A 13,880-nucleotide genomic window follows, 5' to 3' on the forward strand; every position below is an offset into this window, starting at 1 on the left:
CCTAGAAAAAGCTGCCTCGACTTATTGCCTGCATTTCCTCTTTTCTCGCCCACTTCTCTGTCTGGCTTTTGACCTTCCCACCCAGCTGAAACTGCTCTCTCCATTTATTAGCTGCTAAATCGGATGACTTTTCTCAGTAGTTTAGCATTCATCATTTCTCTGTAGCACAGGACATCGCTGACCACTGTTTCCTCTTGGTTACTCCCTCCTCCCTCTGTTTTCATGACACCGTTTCTTCCGATTCTCCTGTTACCTGCCTGCTTGTTGCTTCTTGGTCACTTTTACTAAATCATCATCTATGCCTTACCCAAGGGTCTGTCTTGTATTCTTTGATCTCCTTTTCTATATCTATATAGATTTATTTCTATGTAACCATATCTATATAAACTTACATGTCTATAGATACCATTTTCTCTTATGTCTAAAAGCTTTAATTGTATATTATTTTGTTTACCTCAGGCCTCTGAATAAAAAGCCACCCCACACAACAAGGAATTAATAGAGGAAACATATCTGCTGAATCATAAAGGTTCTATGGCCCCTGAGCTCACCAATGATTTCTCAGCCAGACTTACCAAAACTATGTATGTTTGTTTGTTTCTTGTCTCCTTTCAAACTGAACTGAGAGTGTTCTGGAGAAGTGTCAGGGCATAATGTGGCTTGGAATCAGGAAAATTAGGTTTGCCTCTTGCCTTAGCAAAACTATAACCAGGATAGGACAGCCAGGGTGCTAAAAGGGGGAAGGTTCAGTCTGATAGCATTTGACTCTTTGTAGAATAGAAACTCTTGAGCTTAACACCTTAATTAGAAAGGATTATTAGTTCAAATAGCAAAATCTTGAATGGCATGTCATGGCTATGACCCACTTGAAATGCCTCTAAGTTCTCCCCTTGCAATGAAATCCTGGCCAGTGGCTTTGTGGTGTTCTAGTGTTTCTGTTTCCCCAATTCACATTTCAGCCTTCCTCTGCCGAACTACCCTGGTGCAAAAATGGTTCTTTATCTCTTTACACCACAGACGACACCACGTTGGCTGTGTGATTATGGGTCGGCTGTTTCGGTCTCTTGGTTTTCTTTGCTGTAAAGTGGATATAACACGTGTACTATTTGCTTTGCAGGGTTTTTGTGAGGGCATCTCTTTGAAAACCTTAAAATGATATAGACACATTAGCTATTTTTCATGTGAGTGAAGAAACTGGGTGATACTCAAAAGCCTCAGACTTTCAACATTTTAATGAGAGCCATCCATACCATTGTCATCGTCATTCCTATTAACATTATTTTTGCATTATTAAACCAGAAATGCCAAGATATGACATTCTCTGATGGCTATGATAAACTCCACAACAACTCTCACAATTTCATTCCACATTCTTCTAAATGCCAAGGTTATTGTAAACATATACATTGAAGAAGTCAGCAACTCCGGTCAGACTAGCATTATAATAGCAGTTATGTTATTTCAAGAGAAGCTTCATCATTAATGCAAATCTAGTTTACACAGGTGACTGTGACTTATCTATGAACAAGTTAGTGAGCAAAAATGGGATCATGTATTTTAGAACTGATGACCACTCTAAGAGAGATTACAGTACTTAAATGTCTCTATGAGCGACATGTCTCATTTTTAGCCCGAGGCAAGTATCAAAGTGTGCTGCAGTAGAGTATAAATCATGGGACTTGATTTCCCACCATGACATCAAATTTAGAATATTTCAAACATACTTTAGCCAGTCTCCATGTTCGTTACATAAAGTGGCAGATTTATTCTCAGTAGCAAAGTTTCCATTTAAAGTGCTACATCTCCACAGAAACTTCTTAATAAATCTGACTTTTGCCACTTGCTGTTTTGGCAGTTTTCTCTCAGGGAGAGGAAAGAAAGTCCATGTGAAGAGTAGCAGAACATTATGATTTTGTCATCTGTTGACTCTTCTATGCCATAGGAAAACACTATGATAATCTTGATCTTTGACTATTATTAGGGCTGTCTATGAACCGTATGCACCGTATACAATTAGAGAGAGCTTTTGGGGATGTGTTCTTTAGTAACCCCAATTATAATAAAGTAAACTTGATCAGAAATTACAACATCAAAGCCAGTTTATGGTAGCATCTAGAACAATTGTTCCTAACATTTTTTTTTTTTGCTCCAGAAACCCCTTTCAACAAAAACAACTTGTTGTGAATTCTCAGGGTAATTTAATATACTTCTATTTTATGATTATTTAATGTTTAAGGTGCCACTGAAGAATTCTGAACCCCTTGGAACATTGTTGAGGACTCTCAAAGGTTCACATGCTACTAAATGGGAATTACCAACCTAGACAACATCAGAAACCCATGAGAGGAAAAACAATATTTGTGGTTTTTTCCCCTTCCCTAGCTATATGTGCATTTGTTAGTGGCACACAACTTTGTTCGTCATTGATGAAAAACCTTTCACAGTTGTCTGTTTACACAGCACTGCTAAATTTTACTTCTGTCTGCTCACTGCTCTCAGGGATGACTGACTTGAGGGCAGCATGACAGAAGCGATTTAGGGCTGATAAGTTGCTTTTCTGTTCAATGTACAGCCTCAGTTTTTCTCTAAAGGTTTCCCCAAGAAAGCTGTAGATAAGTGGGTTTAAGCAGCTGTTTGAGAAAGCTGCTAGGTTAACTATATGGCCAGTTAAAGGGTAGGCATGACGAAAAGACTGTTTGCATGAAGAAGTCGCTGGCTCCTTTCTTTGCAAGAGGTGTACGCTGATAAAGACGTTTTCAGGTAGCCAGCAGATAAAGAAAACCAGGACCACAGCAAAAATCATTCGGAGGGCCTTTTGCCTACGCAGTCTCAGGCTCCGGTGCTTGTGAGCCTTGATGAGAACTCGGACAATGAGTGAGTAACAGAGACCGATGATGGCGAAGGGGATGATGAACCCCAGAGTAATCTCAAGCCACTGGATTTCTTTCACATCAGCAAAACAGAAGCAGACCTCTTCTGTGTGCTGCAAGTGGACAGCTGTAAAAGGTACCAGGGTAGCCGAGATGGACGCCATCCAGATAAGGCCACAGCTCAGCCGGGCGTGGTGCTTTGTCCGAAAAAGACTGGATCGCATGACCTTTGCTAGGGCAATGTATCGGTCAAAACTCATCCACGTTAGGAAGAAAATGCTGCTATACATGTTAATTTGCAGGAACAGAGACATGAAGGTACAGAGAATTGTGATGTCATAATACTTCTCATCTAGGTTAAATACTTCTATCAAGGAGTCAGCCACCAGGATGAGATCCGCTGCTGCAAGGTTGATGAAATACAGGTCAGGGATTGTCATCTTTTCACGAAAGCTGATGTTCACAACCAATATTAGAATATTTCCCACAAAGCCGATAGGGAAGAGGAAGATAGTATAGAGACATGAGAGGAAAAGACCAATGACGTACTGTTGGTGTTCGTATTGGTCATTGACTTGTTTGAAAGGGTCAGTTTCATTCAGTAGATGTGATCTGTTCAGTTCAAGGGATGTAATATTATAATCCACTGGTGGCAGGGTACCTGCATAATAAGCCTCCATGGTAAAGGTGCTTGCTTGACAGATTACATAAGTATTTCCACTCTAGTTGTAAATGCCCAGTACAGCTAAATTTTTATGACTTTCCAAAAGTTTCACGTGAGTATGTTTTGAATATTAGATACATCTGATACATCTGATACATCTTGGGGGGGGGCAGAGATCTGCTTCTGGGCTGAGGATAGTCAGTATTGGGTAAAGTCAGGAGAAACTTGTCATAAGTGATCTTTCCCAGTTTTTGAGTTTATTGGTTGCAAAAAAGTCATTGGTTACCCAAGAGGGGAAAAAGGGGTAAGATTATAGACGATTCTTCAAGTTGGAAAAGCCTTTAATAAAAGCTGCAATCACATAGGTGTTTTTTGTTGTTTTAAATCTTAAAGGTGATTATAGAGTCCTTACTTTCTCTTCCCGATGTTTTCTTCTTGTGTGATTTTAGACCAGCCATTCATACCTTCCCTTTGATGTTTCTTGACTACCTGGAAACCTAGGAGGAGTAAATAGAAAAGTATCATCTTCTCATTCTGAGCTGTAGTGTGGCTTAAACACCAGTATACTTCTCATTAAGGAACAGTATGCTGTTGGCCAGTTCTCTCTAGAGCAATGTACGACACAGAGTTAAATAAGGACCAGTGCTTTTTGTCATGTTATATTGGAGAGATGGTTTATATCCAAAGTGTGCTGAAGGATTATGAGGGAAATGTGATCTTTTTTTTTTTCTCTACAGACTTGAAATGCTGCTTAATCTGAGCTGGAAAATAGTTAAAATGATTCATCTTTCTTTTATGCAACATATTCCTTTGTTTTTATAGCCAAAATAGCATGCTTGTTAAAGAGCATGGCCATTTGAGTAGGGAAACCTTAGGAAAACTACTACCACAGGCAGAGGAAATTAACTTGGTTTAATCTGCTGATAGAGAATGAAAGAGCATGGGAAGGGGAAAAAACCAACTTTTATGAAGGATAAGATAGTATAACTAGGGAACTTAACATGAAGCAAAATTAAACCTTTTACATGTTAGTTTCTGTTTCAACAAAATATGGAGAAGATATTTTGCTTTTTGATCATGCTGAGGCTAGGTGCTGAAATTGAAACAATGGAGTTTTATCATACAGAATGAAGTAAAGTTGACCTTAGGGAACTTAGAAAAAAAAAATCAAACAAGTTAAATCCTGATAATTTTACAATTAAATGTCATTAACAAATCAGGTCAATAAAAGTCATTGTGCCTTGTAATGCCATTTTTAGCCAGTAACTATGCTTTCTTTAAATGGCTTTTTAATAGCATGCATCTTTTACACAACATGGATGCATGTTCTATACTTGTTGTCCTCATTTAGTTGCATTTTAAAGTTTGTGTTGCTTCCTGGATTTCTTAAGAATGGAATACTTTTTTAGCTTAAGAGTTTGTCCTTACTTATGACTGGGGACTAGTTTAGCCAGTTATCAGTAAATGATGATTATCAGCATTTTTGTTTTAGTACACCATCATTTAATTTCATAGCTATCTCCCAAAGTTGTATGGGAAATATATTTATCTTTCAATTTAAAGTAGATTAAGTTTAAATTTTGTTTTGAGAGGGTGGTGGGTTTTTTTGGACATCCCTTACAGAATACTCAATTGAGATATTCCAAAATGAGAGTTGAGATTCTTGTTCCTACAGCTTGAGAATAACTAGGGTATTTTGTGACTTTAGCTGTATTGGTGAACTTGGATTGTTATTTGAAAATGTTCAACAGCCTTTGTTTGGCTTAGGTTAATAAAGATCTATTTACTTAGCATGTCACGTAAATTTGTCTTTATTAGGTGTTGTTTTTCTATCTTCATTCATTCTTGGGTAGATAATCCTTGTTTGAACTACACGACTTTGACTGTTCTACACTCACATTCTGGCCGCAACATTTAAAGATTTCTGCATTTAGTTTCATTTTAAAAACTGTTTTTAAAGTTTCTTTTTCTTTTTCAACATTTGAGAGATTTTAGATTTTATTCTGGAAGAATATTCTAAAGGGATATTCTTTTACAAATGCCTTCAGGATTTCATTTGTTCCCATACCCATCCATTGGGGCGGTGGGGGGAGAGTGTTCTTTGTTATTTCCACATATTTAGAGCCTTCGGATTCACAAATTAGTGTTAGTTTTATGATAGTCAAATAAAAATAAACATAAATCAAGTATTAAATTTATTACTATCTCAGTATTCCCATAAAAATTGACAGCATATTTATAAATATATAAACCACGGCTGTCTTAAAATTTGATATCAAATTATTTATGTTTCAAATCTCTACTGGTTGCGCAGTTCAGGAGAAATTAGACCAGATCTTTATCAGCTCTATTAGCCTGGTAATTTCTGACACTAATTTACATTTGCTTGATCTATTTCTTTCAAAAGAATATTAATCATCCTATTATTTTTGATAGTTGGCAAGCTTTTTTATTGAAAGAGTGAGTAAAGTACTATAATACAGGTTAGAGGCTTTGTAATCCTATTTCCTGGAAGTGTGATATATTGTTCCTTGAATGAAATATGCCAGATTGCTTTGTAATTTTATTTATGGCATGCTTTATAAAAATTACCATAGCGCAAATCTTTATTTACTGTCAGCAAGTCAAGAAAATTTTTCTCTACAGAGCAAAGTTTTGCTTTTATCATTCAAATAACTGTACATGCCTGGAATTTTAAGGTAGCCTCCCTCCTATGGAAAATGTTAACCTTACCAAGAGGAACTACCAGTTCAGAAGTAATAAGGGTGGGTGGTGGGGGGAGGAGTTTGTCTAATAAGCAATTTGTAAAAATCAAACCAGAAAAAGGTATAGTCATTTTAGACACAAACACAAGTCTTTTGGAAAAGCATTCAAGGAAACATCTGCTGTTATAAAGGACACCCAGAATTGAGCTTTACCTGAGCCGGTCCGGTAGTCCATCCACATGTGTTTGTTCAAGGCAGACTCCTTCTGTCTTCATGGTCTGTACTTTTGTGGACCTTTAGTTCACCTAGGACAGGACGGAAGGAGATGCTGGCTTAACTTTGCTGGAAAGTGGTTGGGATGATTAAGTGGCTGTACTGGATGCTACCTGTTGAATAATTCAGTAGCAGCAAAGTGGTAGAAGGAGGAAGAGCACCACACCGCTGTTGAAACCTGGTTAAAAACATTACCCTGAGTAAGTGACTGTCATTGTTCTTGACAGCAGATGCAGATCTTGCTGCCTGTCCTTGGCAACAAAACAGGGCTTTATAGATTTCCCAGGGTCCTTCTAATTTGTGTTCAGCTGAAGTGGTGCTGAACAGACTTCCTTTTAAGGCTAAAATTAACCATTTTTCTGCTGGCCTTTTTTTGAAAACCATGCTGCACCCATAGAATAGAAATGTACTTTTCTTTCTTATCTCTGGCAACAAGCTAAGCCTTGCTAGGCATTTAAAAGTGAATTTCCAGTTAATTCCCTTTTCCTGAATACTTAACCATCCCCCTTCTGATACCGTGTTAAACTCCCACCGCCTCCACCCTCCTTGTCCCATTCTCCTTTAGGCCATTAGGACTCCTTGCCTGCACTACTGCTAAATGGCCTTCTTTCCTTGAGTTTCTCCACTCCCTAATCCATCCCCAGCACATTTGCTAGACTGATATTCCTAAAGTACAGGTTTATTCATGGCACTCTCATTCTCAAGAAGCTTCCATAGCTCTCATTTGCCTCTGGACTGCTCCTGCCATCCTTTTAGGCTTATATTACCTTACTCCCTTTCACATGCTCTTCCTGTTCTAGCCAAACAGATCGGTTTGTTGTTCCAAGTATAGAACTTTTTTTTTTGGGGGGGGGGGGGCAATGAGGGTTGAGTGCCTTGCCCAGGGTCACACAGCTAGCAAATGTCAAGACTGGATTTGACCTCAGGTCCTCCTGTATCCAGGGCCAGTGCTTTATCCACTGTGCCACCCAGCTGCCCCTCAAGTATAGGACTTTCTATTTCCCACTTGTGGGTTTTTAGGTATAAGGTGTTCCCCCCATCCCTCTCCTAGTGTTTGGCATGCTCTTCTTCACCTCCAGCCTCCTTTTGGACACTGCTTGAAGTATTACCCTTATTTATAACCCTTCTACCCTTCACCCTAGTTGTTAGGGCTTTGTATCTCCTCTGTGTATATTTCATGTATATCAAATCACATGTATGAGTGTTGTTCCCTTCAGTAGAATATGCATTCCTTGGGGGCAGGGACAGTTTTGTAATTGTCTGTGTATCCCCACTGCCCACCACAATGCCCAGTACTTAATAAGCACTTAATTAAACTTGTGTTGAATTGAACGCCACCTATCTTTCATTGTATTATTTTACATTTGTCTTTATTTGTTTAAATTTAAATATTCATGTTTGAAATGGCTATTGTGCCCGATTTTATTTATTTATTTGTTTGTTTGTTTTGGTGAGGCATTTGGGGTTAAGTGACTTGCCCAGGGTCACACAGCTAATAAGTTGTCAAGTGGCTGAGGCTGGATTTGAACTCAGGTCCTCCTGACTCCAGGACCAGTGCTCTATCCACTACGCCACATAACTGCCCCTATTGTGCCTGATTTTAAATGCACGCTTCAAATAATCTTATACATTTAGGTAATAGTTTGTGAGTAGTAGTATATATAGAATTTAATCTCATACTGTAGCAAAAAAAAAAAAAAGATTAATCTTTGGGAAATCGCATGTAAACTGATCAAAGGAGTTTCACTACTGGAGTTAGCAAATAACTTCGGACTCCTTCATATCAGTCATCTCATTTCATTTTCAATTGAATCCTCAGTCTGTTATATAGTGATATTTGCTTAGAGCAACCAACCTGACATACATTTACAACACACGTACCCTCCCCTCCCCTTCACCCAGAGCTGTTAGATGCATTTTTAATGGCATTATACAGTGAGAGAATTAGCTTTGCTTCAGAAATAGCCAGTATATTTAAACAGCCTTGTGTGTCTCATCTCTGAAAGAAGTTGAGCTGACATTTCCCAGTACCCCACCTACTGGTTGATGGAGTTCTGTGGAAAGAGGCTGTTAGCTCAAACCTTGTCAGACTGGGAGGGAAAACCCCCATAGGATTATAGAATATTACATCAAGGAATTCTTTGGTTGAAATTCCCTGGCATGAAATCTTAAGGACTCATTTAGTCCAAGCCAAGTCAAATAGCCTATAGATAACTGTGTAACTTGAATATTTAGCTATAATTTTACTATTTCTGTCCTCCACCACCTTTCCATCCCTCTTTATCATCTCTTTGATTTGAGTTGGATTTGGGGTATATCTTTAAAACCCATGTAATTACAAGATTGTAAGCCATTACTTGTATACATTTAATAATGCAATTTGTCATAGCATTGAGGAAAAGTACAGGAGAAAAACTACTTTCTAAGTAAATAAAGCATTGGTAAAATATAAGTGTATTTATATACACAAGTTTTTTATATGCTTCATATAAATACATATTATATATGTGTGTATATATGTATAAACATCTATGTTGTTTTCCAGTCGTTTTAGTTGTGTCTGACTCCTTATGACCCTATTTGGGGTTTTCTTGGCAAAGATACTAGAGTGGTTTGCCACTGTTTTCTTCAACTTAATTTTACAGATGAGGAAATCAAGGCAAACAGGGTTAAGTGACTTGCCCAGGGTTCCATAGCTAGAAAGTATTTGAGATTGAATTTGTACTCGGGTCTTCCTGACTCCAGGACCAGTGCTCTTCCACTGTGCCACCTAACTGCCCTTACGTATTTACATATACGTGTATTTATAGATACATACACACACATACATAAACTATAGTGCTTGTTGATGTTAAAACCTGTTGAAGGAACCTGGCTAAGAGAAGGCATAGTGGAGACAAGTATTTGAGGAGCTGCCATATAGAAGGTGATCAGATTTGTTCTGCTTGGCCCCAGAGCAACCAGTAGAAGATGCAGAGAGACCTGACAGATTCCTACCAATCAGAGCTGTCCAGATTTGAAGTGGGTTGCCCTGGAAGCTAGTAGTTTAGTCTCACTAAAGTATTTCAAGCAGAACGGGCATTGTCATCACCACCACCACCTGACTCTATACAGTATGTTTCAATTTACAAAGCACCTCACATGTATTATTTCATTTTAACATCACAACCTTCCTGCCCTGTAGGTATTTTCCCCACTTTATAGGTAGGTGGTTATGAAGCTCTGAGAAACTGGGTGATTTGCTTGTTGTTACACAGCTCTTGAGTCTCTGAGTTGGGATTGGGACCCAGGTCTTATTGACTCCAAGCCAGAATGCTATCCACTATACCACACTGCAGGATTGCTCGTCCAGTATTTTGTAAAAGAGCATTTTTGTTCAAGTACAGGTTAGAGGACAGAGTCCCTGAGGTCCCATCTAACTCCGGGATTTCACGATTCTGATTCTCCTCCACATACTTCCCCTTCTTTGTTTTCTTGGAAGCTTGTTCCATGTAGTCAGCTATTGAGCATCTTCGTGGGTAGTGACTAGTGAGCTGATCTCAGAGTCAAGAAGAGGAACACTCATCTGTAGTAGGAGATGGCGGTTCTGCACCTGGGAATTCCTATAGCATGGCCATTACAGGTCAGTCCTTATCTCTCTGTAACCTGCTCTGCCGGATAGTTTTGTGATTTTAAATATAAGAATGTGAGGGGGCAGCTAGATGGCGCAGTGGATAAGCACCGGCCCTGGATTCAGGAGTACCTGGGTTCGAATCTGGCCTCAGACACTTACTAGCTGTGTGACCCTGGGCAAGTCACTTAACCCCAATTGCCTCACCAAAAAAAAAAAAAAAAAAAAGAATGTAAGGCAATCTATATGACACTAATTTGAGACATCTTAAACACATCAGCACAGATATACACACAATATGGTATAACGGAGAGGTGGGATGCCATAGTAGAGCCTTGGCTTTAGATTTAAGGGATCTAGGTTCAGATTTTGATTCTGCTGTGACCCTAAGCACATCATTAACTTCTCTGTGCCTCAGTTTCCTTGCTTTTCCTTCCCGCTGTATGGGAGTTCTTTACTTTTTTTTTTCTTGTCCTGGACCTCTTTGGCAGTTTGGGGAAGCCTGTGAACCCCTTCTCAGAGTAATGTTTTTAAGTGCATAAAATAAAATACTTAGAATTCCAAGGGAAACCAATGAAATAGAAATACAGTTATCACCAATATATTTAGAATAAATTTAAAGACCCTAGGTTAAGAACCCCTGCTCTATACTATCTGGCTTAATGATTTTGTCAGGTCCCATGGATTCAGTGATCAATTCTGTTTTGATTATTCTCAAATCTATTTATCCAGTCTTAATTTCTCTCTTGAACTAGTCACCAAATGCCTATTGGTTATGTTCTATAGACATCTCAAACACATGTCCAAAAGCTCATTACCTTTCTTTCCCCATTCTCAGATCTCCATTAATGTTGAAGGTACCACTAAGATCCTTTCAATCATCCAAGATCTTTTTAAAAATTTAAATCTAAGATAGAACAACTTTGTAAGTTGAAGTATTGAGAGTTTCACCTGTAAGATCCTCCCAGCATAGAAGATCATAACCTCATTGTCACCCCAACTCTTCACCTGTACATACCTAATCTCAACTTGTCATTTCTACCTTCACAGTATCTATTTTCTGTGTTCCATTTTCTCAACTGAAACAACCATCATACTGGTTTAGGCCTTCATTATCTCCCACCTCTGGGCCATTGCAATAGCCCCTAGTTCATTTCCCAACCAGAAACTTCAAGTCATCCTCTTCTCAGCTGCAAAGGTCATCCTTGTACAGCACTAGTCTGACCATGCCATCCCCTACTCATTAAACTCCATTGGCTCCTGGTTACCTCCAGAATCAAATATAAAATCCTCTCTTTGTCTTTCAAAGCCCTTAACTGTGTATTCGATGGTACAGCAACATTGGCCTTGTTGCTGATCCTCACAAAGAACTTTCCATCTTTCTCTGTTATATCTCCTCTGTTCCTTTTTATACATTTTCTTCTCTCTCTCTATTTATTCATTCATTCATTCATTTTTTGTTTATTTTTTTATATATTCATTCATTCATTCATTTACTTGCTTATTTATTTATCTGTTTATATATTCATTTATTTATTTATTTATTTTTGTGTGGCAATGAGGATTAAGTGACTTGCCTAGGGTCACACATCTAGTAAGTGTCAAGTGTCTAAGTCTGGATTTGAACTCTGATCCTCCTGAATCCAGGGCCGGTGCTTTATTCACTGCACCACCTAGCTGCCCCCCTCTGTTCTTTTTCAATGGCTCTCTCCCATACTTTGAATTTTCCCTGCTCACCTCTTCCTGTTTTGTTTGTACTTGTTTGCATATTATCTCTCCTATCTCTTCTCCAGGACGGAGACCATGTTTTTTACTTCCTTTGTATCCCTAGCACTTATTGCAATGCCCGGCACTTAATAAGAAAGAGCTTAATATATTTTTCCTGATGATGAGAAAAAATTAGATGATCTCTAAAGTTCCTTCAAGCATCATAAAATGTGTCCACATATTATATTACATATAGAATAGGCATGTATTAATATTCATAAAATGTTAATAAATAAATATTAGATTCCATTAGTTATTAATTTTTCTTGTTTTTATAAAAACCCAATGAATAATATGAAGCAGATTTGATTTTGGATGGTTTTGGGGACAGCTTTGAACATCAGATCATTCCAGTGTTAAAAATGCCTGAAACTAGGGGTGGCTAGGTGGCGTAGTGGATAAAGCACCGGCCCTGAAGTCAGGAGTACCTGAGTTCAAATCCAGCCTCAGACACTTAACACTTGCTAGCTATGTGACCTTGGGCAAGTCACTTAACCCCAATTGCCTCACTAAAAAAATAAATAAATAAATAAAATTAAAAAAAAAAATGCCTGAAACACCATTTTGAAAGTCGTGAGAAAGTACAAATTCTTCTTGATATTTTAAAAAAAAAAACTTTGCCAACTTTTTAAACAGCCAAGATATGTCACTTAAAAATAGACATTGCTTACATGTGTTGAAGGGACTGTATTTGTCTGTTCACTTGATTGTGATTTGGGAACATTTTAAAGTTTCTAGTATAGTTTCTGACCATATTACCTTACAGATTTTTCCATTTCCATAGTTGTGGATAATGTTGGTCTAATTATGTTGCAGGTACATCCTGATATATGCAATAAAGCATTTCTGGCATCATCAGAATCATAAGGCTAGAAGAAATCTAAAAAGTTATCTGGTCTAGTTCTCTCTTTTTGTAGATAAAGAAGCTGAAGCCCAGGGGAATTGCATGTCTTGTCCAAGGTCACTCAGTAAGAGAAGATCTCCATTGCTCCTCATTCTAAGTTCAGTGCTTTCCTCACTACAACATGGCGAAAATAAAATGTGTCAGTTGATTCATTTTAAGTGCATGGTGTGCTCACTCTTTAAAAGAACCCTTTGAGAAATGTTCTTTTTAAAAAAGGGAACCATTTCATAATGTGAATAATCACCTCAAAATTATTAGTTTTGTGAGGACTTCTGGAAGAGATTCATAAGTACTCAAAAGAATTTAACTCGACCATCCACACAGGAAAAGTCAAGAACACCCATTGTTCAGAATAAATAAAATGAGTGTGAGTGTGTGAGTGTGTGTGTGTGTGTGAGTGTGTGTGTGTGTGTGTGTGTGTAGGACAGCCAGTGCAGATGAACAGTAAGTTGGACCAAGAGTTGAACAGGACAAGAAAGTGGTCTGAGTTGTCTTTAGGAAATTTCAAAGCATCTTTAGTTCCCCCAGGCTTCTACTGAAAACAAAGACCCATCTGTTTAATAGTAGTATTCTCCCAGTGTTACAGCAAGACGTGGAATGTAAGCCTCTGAAGAACTGAATTCAAACATCACACGTAGGGAATAGGTGAGATTCATATGGGGTGGATGCAGGCTGCAATATCTAGTGAGTGAGGTCCTTGTTAGAAAAGGAGTAAAATGGGGGAGGGGGCAGTCAGGACTAAATCTCTTTTGAGGAGGGATAGGGTGACAGAAGATAGAAAATAGAGTAAACATGGGGAAGGGAATAGGATGGAGGGAAACAGTTAACAATAATAACTATGTAAAGGGAAAAAAATTGTACAAAAATATTTATAGCAACTCTTTCTGGTGACTAAGAATTGGAAATCAAAGGAATGCTCATCAACTGGGGAATGACTGAACAATCTGTGGTATATGATTGCAATGGAATATTATTGTGTTATAAGAGATGACAAGCAGGATAATTTCAGAAAAACCTGGAAAGACTCATATGAATTGATGTATAGTGAAGTGAGCAGAACCAGAACATTGTGCACAGTGACAGCATT

The 13,880-nt window shown here is 38.2% G+C and overlaps 2 protein-coding genes across 3 annotated transcripts in view; one reads left to right on the plus strand and one right to left on the minus strand.

Moving 5' to 3' along the window:
• Nucleotides 1–13,880, plus strand: part of C1H7orf50 (chromosome 1 C7orf50 homolog) — a 356,496-nt gene that overhangs the window by 74,459 nt on the left and 268,157 nt on the right. The window lies entirely within an intron of this gene.
• On the minus strand, nucleotides 1,222–6,790 carry GPER1 (G protein-coupled estrogen receptor 1). The gene is made up of 2 exons (XM_043964112.1): nucleotides 6,453–6,790; nucleotides 1,222–4,031 (listed from the first exon to the last, which is right to left on the minus strand). The coding sequence occupies exon 2, from the start codon at nucleotides 3,548–3,550 to the stop codon at nucleotides 2,453–2,455; it is 1,098 nt and encodes a 365-aa protein (XP_043820047.1). The 5' UTR covers nucleotides 3,551–4,031; nucleotides 6,453–6,790; the 3' UTR covers nucleotides 1,222–2,452.

The sequence above is a fragment of the Dromiciops gliroides genome, chromosome 1 (genome assembly GCF_019393635.1).
Source record: "Dromiciops gliroides isolate mDroGli1 chromosome 1, mDroGli1.pri, whole genome shotgun sequence".
Lineage (NCBI taxonomy): Eukaryota > Metazoa > Chordata > Mammalia > Microbiotheria > Microbiotheriidae > Dromiciops > Dromiciops gliroides.